Here is a 13,140-nt window from a genome sequence, read left to right as displayed (position 1 = left end):
TGTCTCACATTAGGTCCTTTTTCTACTAGTGGGAGCGGCCGGCTGCTCCCTAGCGGTCCAGAGTGGCCTACTTATTTGAATTTTTTTGTCCCCACATGATCCTAAAAAGAAAATATTACCTTTCGTGTGAATCAAAAGTACTAAAAAGGACATTGCTAATTAATCATCCCATGTGATCTCTTATCATATGATGGATCTCTGCATGCCTCCCACTCACATTGTCCTTTGTGCAATAATTTTGGGTTTTCAATTTTTTTAAAAGCCATATCTTTCAAACCGCATGTCGGAATTCAGATCCGTTTACACCGTTGGAACCCTCGTGACGTGCTCTTCGAAACTAGATCCCACATGGGTATGTTTTGTCGAATTTTTTTATGTGCAACTAAGTCCCTCGTTTTGTGCAACTGCCTAGCAGTGGATGTAAACTACCTGACATTGGATGTGCAACTTTTCGCCTACCCCATGGAAGTGTAGTTTTCATTGATGGCACATCTACCCCCAAACTACCTCCTCCTAGTGAGATGTTCAAATTCGTGTTTTGCCCAGACCAAATGCCTAGTAGTTCATGTGCAACTTTCCACCCGCCCGTGATTGTGCTTTCACTGTTTGCTGCATCAACCAACTATCTAGCAGTGGCTGTGCAACTTTGGATACTGTCACCGCCAACTGTCTACCAGTGATGTGCAACTATCCCTCATACCTCATGGATGTGTAATTTCCTTACTAGCACTCGGAACCACACATCTAGTGGGATGTGCAACTTTAGGGCCCCATTTATATGCAACTTTTACTACCCTCATGAATATGTAACTTTTCAGTACCCTCATGAATGTGGAATTTTCACCATCCAACTCTCTCCGCTTCTGAGATGTGCAACTTTATATGTTGCTCCGGCCAACTGCCTAGCAAACTTTGTGCAACTTTATTTGTTTCCCCCGCCAACTGAAACTACATATCCACAAGTAGGGAGGGGAATGAGTTGCACATTTAGTAATAGAAAGTTGGCTCGTACAACAGACTAAGTTGCACATATCACTGGTAGGGAAGGTGGGGCAGGGTGTGTCAACTGTAAAAAAAACTACACATCCACGAGTAGGGACAAGGGTTGCACATCGACTACTACATATATAGTTGGTCGGGACAGTAGACAAGTTGTACATCAAGTTTTCATGGTTCTCTAGGTTGTAACCTCATGTGAAGTTAGATCATGCAGTTCCAAAAAACTGATTTTAAAAAAATTTTGCACCATGCAGTACTAAAGTTGCACAATGCAGTACTAAAGTTGCACAATATAGCGCCAAAGTTAGCATCAAAAAAATTTCGTCGAAACATACCCATGCGGGATCTAGTTTCAAAGATCTCATCGCGAAGAATTCAATAGTGAAAACGGATCTGAATTCTGACGCACGGTTTGAAAGATATGGCTTTTTAAAAATTCAGAAAACCAAAATAATTATACGTGAAGCTGTTTCTTTCAAATCAAACTAACAGTGTGAATACATTAAATACTGATACAGACATGTACTAGCAGACAAAAAAAAACTCATACATGGCTAGGAAGCCCGGCCCCTCGTTGTGTCCAAATAATGCGTATGCAAATTTTAGATTTTAGGTTTTTTTTTTTTTTGAGAAAAGGGCCTGGCCAGAGAAAAAGGATGCGCGTGGTCAGCCCGCGTCCGGCCCAAACGCTCGGCCGGCAGGCTGGCAGCAAACGTTCCCAATTAATTTTTTTCGGTGGCGTGGACGTAGATGGATCTGCCCGTCAGGATTGACTGTCCCCTAGACCCTAGCCCACCATTTCCCCACTTCTTCCATCCCCCGCTCCGTCCGTCGTCCGCCGCCGCCGCCACCCCCGCCGGCCGCCGCCGCCGCCTCCCCCCGCCGCTACACCGTCAGACGCCGCCTCCCTCCCCCGTTTCTATCTCCTCCGGTCGCAGCCGCCTCTCTCCCCCGTCTGGTTAGCTCTCCCGCCCGTTGCCGCCTCCCTTTCCCCCCTCCGGCGCCACCCCCGTCCGGCCGGGCACTCTCGCCCATCCATCCTCATCCGTCTCTATCTCGTGTGTAGTGCTGAGCTCCCCGACTTCCTCCACTGTCCTGCGGCTCACGGTTAATCGAGTTCGGGAGAAGACCTGCGAACATCAACCGGAGCAGCAGCAGGGAGATCTGAAAACAGTCTCATCGAGCCGAAATCGTCTCAAAAAAACCAAAGACAAGGTATGTTCTTGGTTGAAACACTGTATACATTTTCTTATCGTTTTTGTCCAAACCCTAGCAGTTCACAATACTAATAATGGAGTCGCACGAGGGGTGTTGAATACCTAGCTACTGCCCAGCTAGGTCATTGTTTAGTACTCCATTCTACATAAAACAATGCTACTTTTCAAGGATTGGAGTGCACCAGCCATGATCCATGGCGGATCTGGTTATGCTATTTTTATGATCCCAGTGTAGAGTGTAGACTGAGTTATATAAATTAGTAGTCTGATTGTGTGTGCAGTGTACAGATTCACATCCATCTATGCAGTGTACTCAATACCTTTTGCTTTCTGACCAGGACATATATTATTTTATTTGGTTTGGTCAGTGAGTAGTGTATGGCTTTTTCATCAGTTCTATGTACTTAATTTGCCAATAGTACTCCCAGGGAATGGTTGTTGGGTGCAGCACCCATGTTTAATTTGCATGTTATGATTCTATGAGTGATACCAAAGCATTCCAGTTAAGAAATGTCGGAAAGGCATGTTGGTTTGACTGTCATAGGAGATCTCTTCCTGTAGGTCATGAGTTTATAACTTAAGCTGATCTTTTTCAAAAAGGCACAATATCGTTAGATCAAACACCTGGGCATAATGCATAACGAGCAAAATGTAGCCAAGTCTATCTGGAGCACATGCTTAGCTAAATCCGTTTTACCAATTAATTTGTGCAGAACCAGATTTATAGGAAAATACGTTTGGCTTACTCCTCCCGTGACCTTTCTTCCCGAGTCCCCCTGTGACCCCCAAATTGACCTTTGGAGACAGCTCCCAAGCCCCAGCCTCTAATTCCTCCTCAGTTCTGCATCCTCAATCTCTAGGCACCATTGTGTGTCTTCCTCGGGCTGGCCCTGGACGATTCCGTGCACTGACGCCTGCAAGGGGTTTCCTGGGTCACTTAACTTGCCTCTCCTACTAGCCTCGCCGACGTCGTGGTTCCACGAACGGTGTCACCAAAGTACCATGTCGTCTCGGCCGCCATGCATCCCATGTATCCACGCATGCCGAGGGACTCGACGGAGGTGCGGTCGTCCAAGACCAGCACGAGCACGCGCACGCCCATGTTGTCCTTGCGTTTCAGGAGCTTGCCGAGGGTGTCATCGTCGAGGCATGCCCGGGCACTGTCCCACATGTAATCTTGGTATACACCAACTAGCCGGTGATGCACTTCAGGTGGCGGCTGTCGCTGATGGCGTGAAACACACAACACCGTCCCTGCTAGTAGCTCTGGCCGCTGGCGAGCAGGATCCTGGGTACGAACGCATCCAGGGTGATTCCAGGTCTGCCGCCCTTCAACACTTTATGTCGAGGAGCATCTGTAGCAAACAGCAGCGCAAATCACATTTATATAAAAACGACTATCCATAAACGCAGAATTCTTGTTTTTGTAAACTAAGTTTTCTATAGCTACAAATTTGTTAAAGCATCCAAACGTGGTTTTATTCTGTTAGGATGATTTCCTGGTTTATAGAGAATCGGTTCTCTACATTCAACCTATCCAAACAACCTTGTAGTGTGACTCCCTACGCATGTAAACACCGCCTCCCTGCTATTGGCGTGGGTTGCTGCGTTCTTGTATCATTTTCCTCCTGATTGTCGTTTTTGTAGGTTCTTGACTAGCGTACAACTCAATGCTATTTTGCTGTTTTGATCGTGTGGGCAGGTTAGTAAGGTAACATATAATGTTGGAGGATGGATATCCACTTAGAATTAGAAATGCACAACAATCAATTACAAATCAGTGTGTTTCTCATCCCTACCAAATAAGTGAAGCTAAAGGAGCACAGCTAAAGATTGATTGTTATACAAATTTTTCGGATAGATGGCATTCTCAGTGGACACATTGCTTCTGTGATGTGTATTGGTCTCTTTCGGCAGAAGGAATATCTGCATGCAGAAGTAGCCTTAATCTTCCATACACACAGGAAACCTTTCTTATCAGTGGCGATATGTTACTTCATAGATACATATAGCTACAATTTACAAATTTGTGCAAATTCTGTCAGTTCTGTTCAGAGTGGTGGATACCTTTTTTGTCAGTACACCAAGCAAACATGTGAATTTGTGTTAAACAAAACTTGATCCTCGTACGTTCTTATTTGCCACATAAATTCAGTATAACGCAGTACCTCAGAATCCTATCTGAAATTCACCATGGCAAAATGCAAATGAATTGCACCAGTTTCTATCACAGTAAAAAAACACCTGGGCTAGGATTTAATACATCTAGTTTCTATGGCATAGTCATTACGCTGAGATTAGTTGAGTAACTGTAGTACAAATCCATTTGATGCTTCTTTTGCTAATTCTCGGTTGCTTGAAAATTTTCAAAAATATAGATGACCTAACAACCCTGAGTTTCAGTTTCACTCCTTTTATACATTTCAATTTAGTAAAGTATTAATTTAGTTCATATGTTTTTAAATTTGGTTAAACATTAATTCAGCTTTTAGTTGTCATATATGTGATGACATTGACTTGAGAGATAATGGTACTTGAACTTCCATCAAAAGACTTGTAAATGTGATTAAATTTTTAAAAGGAACAGATCACTCATTATTAGACGACCCCTAAATCCTAATTGCTAATTATTTTATCTTGCAGGCTGACACAAGCTAATGATGGCATCTTCATCAGGTTAGATATGAAGTACATTTTTGTGTGACAACGGCAGCATCCTAGTCTGCTAGAATAGTAAGCCTATATATTCTTCTCAATTCATGGCGCGTCTCACATTTACAATTAAGAGAACATAACAGGTAAACCTATTTGTACACTGTGAACTAGGGTAACCTGTTTGCTTAATGGTCTGAGACTGTCAAATTTGGCTCTCCATCTTAAACTATCGACCTCTTGGCTTCTTGCTATCCATAACGTCCCAGTTGGTAGCGCATCTAGAGAAAAATGATGATCTAGATTCTTTTCTGTAACATAGACAACTTTTTTTCGTGGGAACTTTATTAGAGGAAAAGAATGTCAGGATTATTGTGTCTGGAGTTCTAGTAGCACTCAAATTGCTGCAGTTCCAACGTATGTCTTTTATCAGATCAATCCACTATGAGGACCTTCCCCTTGCTTCTCTTATCTGTTTAGACTCAAAATCTTTCATTGTTTGGCAGCACTTTGAAACACAAAATTCCAACCAACTCTTTGATATTCTGATTGTCCCTTTTCCTATAGCAACCTGCAAAATTCCCAGTCGCATAGCAGCGGCAGGAACTCCTTTTAATTTTAAATAATACCCAGTATGCATGGATGTAACTTAAATTATTTGTATCTGCTAGCACCCAACAGGAAGAAAGCCATGAGATAGTCGCCTAGTTTGCAGTTGTGCGCCAATAACAATCTAGACATGTTGCAACGCTTGAGCTAGCACACAGTAAAAATAGTAGTCAGAAAAGAAAATGTAGTTTAATGTTTTTTTTTCACTTAAGGAAGGCACACCCTCCCTCCCACGATTCAGACCCTACTAATAATAAAATTGCATTGACTTCATCAGTATTTTTTTACTAATAAAGTATTGTTTGGTCATTTTACTTTAGGTCAACCTGCGAAGCCTGGGAAGAGGTATGCCTCCAAATATCTTTCCAGATTAAAAGATTACACCTGTTATTTCTCAAAAAGACAAATATGAGTAGCTTAGGAGTAAATAGGAATTTTCTGATCATATCAAAGTTAAGAGATAACATAGCAATAATATATATATGTATATATATATAGTAATGCTTTTAGTTAAAGGTAGATTTCATCGAATTATAATAAACTGAACATATTTTTTCTTTTTTGTAGTGTTGGTGAGGAGTTCGTTGATCATCGACTGCTCAGTCGAAATGTTCGTTATCCTGATTCAAAAAATTTGCCAAGACCCCTGGACATGGCGGCATACTTCGAGGATGATCCTCCCTGTCAAACAACACACTGCACTAATGTGGCAGTTGAGCAGCACAATAAAAAACAGGTACACATTTGTTTTTAAAACACGGTCCTTTAAGTCTGATTCATTAAAAATGTTAGAAGAGAGTTGCCCGGTTAACTAACGGAAACCCGGGTGAAACTGTTACAACACACCCACAACGAAGGGCACCCGGCTTACTTGGCACTCTCAAGACCCATGTAGTACACAGTAGAGATCGCCTGCAATGTCATCGTCATCATCTCTCCCTGAGCAAGTGACTCTGACTTCGCCACTGACGATCCGTCAAGACCCCTCTGAACGAATGGTGCATGAGAACCCTGCCGGCCGAAGCCAAACAATCGGCAGAAGGCATCGAGGACCAGCTCAAACTTTGATGACGAGCCTTGCAGGAGAAAAGGAGCACGCCTTGCACCGATAGAGTCTGATCTGCCCATCGCCTGGCATCATTGCCGCAAAGTTGCCCGGCAACTCCGCAACTCCAACTTCACGCTCAGATGATTGACGATGAAGGCAAGCCGCGACCCTGCTCATCTTGCAACCATCATCGTCGCCAAGTCGCAATGCCACATCCGCACCGTCAGCCGGGCACCTTATGTATTACATTGTTTTTAAGGCGTCACACTTGCCTTAGCAGCGTAAAACATCTGCCTTGTAGCTTTAAGGCATGTAGGGTGTCACCCTTGGCCAGTCTAGTTAAGGTGTTGCGCTAGTCTAGACCATTTGCTTTGAAATGGAATGAAAACAAATCATTCAGACAACAAACGGTTGTATTATTTACACATTTTCAAACCTATATACAACTGGAAGCTTATCTGGTTGTGTCATCCAACAACACAAAATACCCACATTAATTTGAGTTTGATGCTTAACTGACGGTACTTTGCTGACTCCAAGAGATTTGTTTTAAGCAAAGCCTAAAAAATCGCAGGTTGTGTCTATACTCTATAGTGTGTTAATCACATCTCAGCATCTCACATCTCTGAATTATCATTTATTACATTATTTTTTATATATACTTGCCTTATTACTGTATGGCTGTTTGTAGAAATTGTTGTATCCCATATCACCGTATTCGTATTGTCATGTCTGTGTCCTCATATCGGTGCCATGTAGATTAAGAGTATACTTTAATCTGGGTGGAATACTAATCTTTTCTGTTCTATTCCATAGAAGGGTGGTAAGCTAAAGATAAAGCGTGCTGTTGGAGTTCATAGCAACATGTTCGTTTTGGACCAGAATGACCCAGTGAGTTATTGGCATGTTTACTTCAAAGGGCACGATGGGAGAAGAAGAAGACGGTACAGGTACTTTGCCGAGTTGAGCGGGGTAAAAGGGCCTGAGTTGCTGACATTTTGCGAAGTCGTGGATAAAGGTGCAACTAACTGTCTTGTCACTTTGAATCAATCATTAAAAAACAGTTTTATAAAGTTTTTTTTTTATTTGTGACGAGTGCTCTCTTATCGAAAGTAGTACTAGTATAGTTCCACATACAAAAAGTACTACTAGTATAGTTCCACTATTTATTTACTGAGATGGGGCAATATTGTTTATGTAACCAATTTAGTAACTAGATAAAATAGTTTCTAGCATAATATATGATTTGTCAATTTGTACTAATTATGCAAAATGTTTATTTTGGGTGATTTGTATATGTGCAGCTAATGTTGTGTACTGCCCGCACTGCTTTGGAGGAATATATCACCCCCCAACCACAGAATCCGGTTCAGCGTCGGATCGTAGGCTGAACAGTGTAGCATTGGGTGAAGCTATACGTGGCCCCGGCAGAAAGAGAAAGGAGGCTGTCAGCTCCATTGATTCGATTCAGGCCTAGAGTATGTTTGGTTCCGGCAAAAAGAGGTTGTCATCTCGATTGAATCGATTCAGTCCCAGAGTACAATGTTGTGAGTCTGCCTGCGTTTTGTGTATAAATCAGCTGAACTGGCATGCTATGCGATTGTTCTGAAATGATGAAGATACCAAGTGTAATTGAACTAGCTTCTGACGCTTACTTTTATGGGAGCGCCTGGAACTCATTCGACTGAGAAATAGATTGGTCTCAGTTGAATGACGTGGTGATGACGTCGTTCGCTATTTGTCTCAGCCCGATCACCTGGCACGCCCGAGCCAGGCTTTTTTCTCCCCCGCACAAAGCCCTATTGGGCCGAATACAATCCAGGCCCTTTGTTCTGTTGTTATTTGTAGGTTCTGGGCCTTTTTGGGTTGTTTGTTTTGATTGTCCTTGTTGGGCCTTTTTGACTAAAAGCTTGTTTATACTTTACAGAAAAAGCAGAAAAAAGACAAAAGAAAGCCCGGGCCCCGTTGTACAGGAGCAAAAAAGCTCCGTTGCTTTTTGTTCCTCCCTGTTCTTCTCCTGATCGCAGCACATGCCCCAGCCCCCATCCACGAAAATCACAAACCCTCAACCCCAACCCACCCACTCCTCCTTCCTCCTCCAGCCCTAGCCGCCAGGGGACACACCTTTCCCCTCCAAAATGGCAATGTGAGCAGAGGAAGCCGCCAGGGCACACACCCACCCACTTCTCCTCCTTCCTCCTCCAGCCCCAGCCGCCAGCCCCCATCCACGAAAATCACAAACCCTCATCGCAGCACGCAAAAACATGGATGCAGGAAGAGATCAGAGGGCACAAAGCACTCACCAGGGTATGCACGCCTCTCCCCTCTCCAGATCTCGGATTCTTGTCTCTGTTCTTGTATTATCTTTCCCTTTTATTCTTCAGAATTCTATTGTGAAAAACACAAAAAGGGAAAAACAAAAAGTGAATACAGAACAACCCCCATAGCTGCAAATTCGTAAAAAAACAAGGAGCTTTCTTCCTAGGTGCTGCATCCTTCATATACCTGACAAAGAAAACTCTTGACATTGATTGCAGCTGTTCTTGATGCTTATGGAGCTTCTCTGTTTGGTTCTCAGGTTAGTGCCTACAAAAAAAGCAAATGAAATTTTAATGAACATCTGAATCTTGCTTGTACTATTCTGGTTATTTGGTTACAGAAATTTGATGTCTGATCTTTTCTACTATTATGTGGAAAACATAGAAACACAGGGGGGGGGGGCAAGATACCCAGCAGCAACAGTGGCTGACTTCTGGTGCTTGGAACCAAGGGCTGCATCATACACACCCCTGGATGCAAAATCAGATGCTTCCTCATGCTTCTATGAACAGAACACAAGGGAATGCCCTGAACATTCCAGTGAGTGCAGCTATGTATGGTATCTTCAATAGTCAATGCAATACACAGGTATTTCTGGGCTCTTTGAAAAAAAACACTTGCTTTTGAAAATTGTCAGTAGACATTTCTGTGAATGTTAAAACTTCTTTGTGCAGGTAAACTTGCCTGTGAACCTGGGTCCACATACTTCAGTGGGTGACTCCAACCTAGTGTGTACTGCGCTCCAACCCCCTGTAAGTGTTTACAGTTTAGAGAAAATGGAAGAAAAAAAAGAAAAATTCCACTACGATTGTTTTACAAGAAATTGGCAAAAATAATGATGCAGGCAAACAAAGTCGCTTATGAAGCCCCCATGTCATACACGCAACTCCTACTTGCTGCTGAAGAAGAGGTTCTCTACTAACATACTCCTGTTTGCTTGTCGTAGATAAAAACTGTATTAACTTACAAAAATAAACCCAAAAAAGAAAAAAAAATCAAACAAACATAACTAACTAGAGCTGTTCTAATTTTCAGGGTGCTAGATATGCATCCTCACAATCGCAAGAAGATTGCCTTGTTCGTACTGAGGTATGTTTTTTCCTGCTTAAACTTGTGTCTATGTCCCCTGAATAAAAATTGTTTGACTGCTGTGTATAACTATAAAAAAACTCTCTCTACAGAATGATATGTACATGATAACTGGGCGATACAGTAGATCTTCAGAAGATCCATTACAAGCACACACTGGGGGTGGAGCTCAGCATATATCTGGAGTCGATGACCAGCATGATATAGATCTTGAACCTTTTGTTGACAACCGATTTTCAGAAAGCTTGAATGATTTGAACTGGGACAATGAAATGCAGACAGAAGCAGGAGGAAACAAAAACGGCTCTATGGTGTCAAATGAGATTGCTTCTGACAATGATTCTGATTCCGAGGATGATCTTTCTCCAGTCGTTGTTGCAAAAAGCCTCTGAGATTGCTGTTACAACTGCTGGAGAACAAGAGAACAGTGGTGCAGCTGGTGAAGTTCAAAAATTAACACAGGAAGATATACTGATATTCCTTGAAAATGACAGTATAGAAGCTGCTCAAAGTGCTAGCCAAGAAGTGCGCAGCCATCACGTACCCCATGTGGACATGGTCTTTGATACGGATGATGCAGCTTACAACTTTTACAATGAGTATGCCTCAATTGCTGGTTTTTCTGTGATTAAAGCATCTCGCTATTGTGGCAAGAAACAAGGAGGCAGTGCAGCAACTCGGGTAACTTTCAAGTGCAATCGGTCAGGAAGAGTAATTGATGAAGAAGAACAAGAGAATAGGAAGAAGAAACGACGTGACACAAGGCAACAGAAGACAGGACAAGAGCCCTATCGCAACGCAAGGAAGAAAAAAGCAAACACCATTGCAATAACAGGGTGTAAAGCTCAGCTTATTGTCACCAAGAAGGATGAGAAGTGGGTGATAAAAACCATAAACCTAGAGCACAACCATGATTTGAGTCCTCACACAGAAGTGAAATACCTTCGTTCTCATAACTACATGACAGACGAGGAGAAGCTCCTAATCCGAACTTTCAATGCTGTGAAGCTACAAACAAGACAAATAATAGCAATCCTAAGTTACTTGAGAGGCGGGAACACTCCTTACACCAAAAAGCATGTAAGCAATGTTAGAACAGCCATTGGCAAAGAGAGCAATCAAAATGACATGATGCAGGTGCTCACATATTTCAGGAAGAGACAAGCTGAAGATCCACAGTTTTACTATGCGTTCAAAACAACTAAAGTCTCTGATGACGCAAGTAAAGTTTTGTGCATTTTCTGGGCTGACGGGTATTCTAGGAAAATGTACGAGCTGTACGGAGACTGCCTCAGCTTCGACACAACATTCAAGACAAACAGATACAACCTCCCATTTGCTCCCTTTGTTGGTGTCACAGGACATGGCCAGAACTATTTGTTTGCTTGCTCTATGATAGAGAATGAAACAGCTGACACCTTTCAATGGTTGTTTGAGACATTCTTGCATTGCATGGGTGGGAAATCTCCGTCCACAATCATAACAGACGAGGATGCTGGGATGAAGACAGCTATCCCTTTAGTTTTCCCGCATATCTGCCACAGGCGTTGTTTGTTTCATATTAAAAAGAAGGCTGAGGAAAAATGTACTAGGACTTTTGCAGCAAATAAGACACTGCATGATGATTTCAGTGACATCATTCACAACTCTCTGACGGTGGCTGAGTTTGAGCAATTGTGGACAGAGATGATCGAGAAATACAACATTGGGCATGTGAAGTATTTTCAAATCATGTGGAAGAAAAGGAAAAGGTTTGTCCCTGTGTATTTCAAGACGGACTTCTTCCCCTTCATTCACTCTACTGCGCGTAGTGAAGGCACCAATGCCATTTTCAAGGACAACATCACGTCAACTCACAATGTGATCAGCTTCCTCCAAGAGTACCAGAAGATTTCAGAGACCATACAAGATAAGGAGAGGCAGCAAGACTCTATCACAAGAACAACTTCGCCGACATTCTGGGTACGAAGTGAGCTTGAGATACAAGCTGCAAAAATGTACAACAGAAATATATTTTACAGATTCCAAAAACAGATAAAGTTTGTTCTGAATTTGCATGTTGAAGAGGTTGAGAGAAATGTGAAGTATGAAGTCTACAAGACACCAATGCTAGCTGAAAAGGATTTCAGAACGCGAAGATTTGTTGTGATTGTCAACTTGCAGCAACAGTTGTTCAGTTGTATCTGTGGGAAATTTCAGAAAGATGGCATTGTGTGTTGCCATGTCTTGAGGGTCCTTTCTCATCTCAACATGTCTGTGCTGCCAGAAAAATATTACATAGACAGGTGGAGGCCAAAAAATACAAAGGACATACGGGACATCCGTTTCAATGTTCCTTTGGAACTAACTGCTGGAAGTCAACACTTAAGGTATACCCTGCTATCCAACAGGCTCAATGAGATGGCCTCGGACGGTGCATCAACAAACAGAAAATATCTGTATGTTGTAGCAGAATGTGAAAGGGTGCAACAAAGGTTGGATGAGATGACTAAAGAGGATGAACTTGCAGAAGCGCAACAAGCAAATGTTGACAAGGACACAACAGAGACTGATGCAGCACCGCATCCTGATGGCTATGGAGACAAACTTCAAGATCCTGATGTTGCAGTGTCAAAAGGGCGTCCACAAAAAGGACGTTACAAAACTTTCATGGAAAGTTTAGCATCTAAACAGAAAGTCACATGCAGTCGGTGTGGGAAGCCTGATCATTATAAAAGTTCTTGTACTGCAAGTACTGAAGATGTCAATTTGGCTCAGAGAGAGAAAGTCAGTCGCAAACAAACCTCAGGTTTCGCATCAAAAACTTTTCTCTTTTTGGTGTTACCTAACTTTTCCAGCATTACAAAAAGGTCTTGTAGTTCATTTTATTCATTTTGATGAAAAAAATTGCAGCCTCATCTGGGACATCTACGGGCAAGCAACCAGCTGGTGCAAACCCGAGGAGGAAGGCAAGAAAAGAAAAATGAAAATTTGGGTGCTGGAAGTTCAAGAAGGCAAAAAATATGCAAGTGATGACTGGAAAAATGTAAATGCACTCAAGTTTTGGTTGTTTGTTGTGCCACTGAACAAAAAACAAGAAGGAACTATGATTGTTCATGCATGATAGCACGTTTGCTACTGTTTTAAGACTGTTTTAGGAAATGCATAAGTTATAAATTTCAGTTGTACTGGTAGACTGGTAGACAAAAACCAGGGAAAAAATTGCTT

The 13,140-nt window shown here is 42.4% G+C and overlaps 3 protein-coding genes across 3 annotated transcripts; all 3 read left to right on the top strand.

Moving 5' to 3' along the window:
- The first annotated feature begins 1,798 nt into the window (after positions 1 to 1,798).
- LOC123165090 (uncharacterized) lies at positions 1,799 to 8,157 on the top strand. Its single transcript, XM_044582721.1, has 7 exons — positions 1,799 to 1,957; positions 2,066 to 2,214; positions 4,860 to 4,892; positions 5,798 to 5,822; positions 6,045 to 6,213; positions 7,342 to 7,543; positions 7,830 to 8,157. Exons 3-7 carry the CDS (start codon positions 4,874 to 4,876, stop codon positions 8,000 to 8,002), a joined length of 588 nt encoding a protein of 195 aa, XP_044438656.1. The 5' UTR covers positions 1,799 to 1,957; positions 2,066 to 2,214; positions 4,860 to 4,873; the 3' UTR covers positions 8,003 to 8,157.
- Positions 8,158 to 8,422: 265 nt separating this feature from the next.
- On the top strand, positions 8,423 to 10,325 carry LOC123171474 (uncharacterized). The gene is made up of 7 exons (XM_044588961.1): positions 8,423 to 8,832; positions 9,063 to 9,103; positions 9,229 to 9,432; positions 9,519 to 9,596; positions 9,689 to 9,754; positions 9,880 to 9,933; positions 10,026 to 10,325. The coding sequence occupies exons 1-7, from the start codon at positions 8,790 to 8,792 to the stop codon at positions 10,323 to 10,325; spliced, it is 786 nt and encodes a 261-aa protein (XP_044444896.1). The 5' UTR covers positions 8,423 to 8,789.
- A 163-nt stretch (positions 10,326 to 10,488) lies between these two features.
- LOC123171473 (protein FAR1-RELATED SEQUENCE 5-like) lies at positions 10,489 to 13,056 on the top strand. Its single transcript, XM_044588959.1, has 2 exons — positions 10,489 to 12,721; positions 12,826 to 13,056. The coding sequence occupies exons 1-2, from the start codon at positions 10,489 to 10,491 to the stop codon at positions 12,897 to 12,899; spliced, it is 2,307 nt and encodes a 768-aa protein (XP_044444894.1). The 3' UTR covers positions 12,900 to 13,056.
- Positions 13,057 to 13,140: the final 84 nt, after the last annotated feature.

Source organism: Triticum aestivum, chromosome 7D (assembly GCF_018294505.1).
Source record: "Triticum aestivum cultivar Chinese Spring chromosome 7D, IWGSC CS RefSeq v2.1, whole genome shotgun sequence".
Lineage (NCBI taxonomy): Eukaryota > Viridiplantae > Streptophyta > Magnoliopsida > Poales > Poaceae > Triticum > Triticum aestivum.
The sequence above is the reverse complement of the archived record's forward strand: the minus strand, read 5'-3'. Positions and strand labels throughout refer to the sequence as shown.

Bases quoted from the DNA above. Each gene is read 5' to 3' on its own strand.
- LOC123171474 (XM_044588961.1), top strand. From the start codon at position 8,790: ATGGATGCAGGAAGAGATCAGAGGGCACAAAGCACTCACCAGG. The intron at 9,433-9,518 runs GTATTTCTGGGC...TTCTTTGTGCAG, and splicing joins ATAGTCAATGCAATACACAG to GTAAACTTGCCTGTGAACCT. The intron at 9,755-9,879 runs GTTCTCTACTAA...TCTAATTTTCAG, and splicing joins TACTTGCTGCTGAAGAAGAG to GGTGCTAGATATGCATCCTC.
- LOC123165090 (XM_044582721.1), top strand. The intron at 5,823-6,044 runs GTATGCCTCCAA...TCTTTTTTGTAG, and splicing joins CCTGCGAAGCCTGGGAAGAG to TGTTGGTGAGGAGTTCGTTG. The intron at 7,544-7,829 runs GTGCAACTAACT...GTATATGTGCAG, and splicing joins TTGCGAAGTCGTGGATAAAG to CTAATGTTGTGTACTGCCCG.
- LOC123171473 (XM_044588959.1), top strand. From the start codon at position 10,489: ATGGTCTTTGATACGGATGATGCAGCTTACAACTTTTACAATGAGTAT. The intron at 12,722-12,825 runs GTTTCGCATCAA...AAAAAATTGCAG, and splicing joins CAGTCGCAAACAAACCTCAG to CCTCATCTGGGACATCTACG.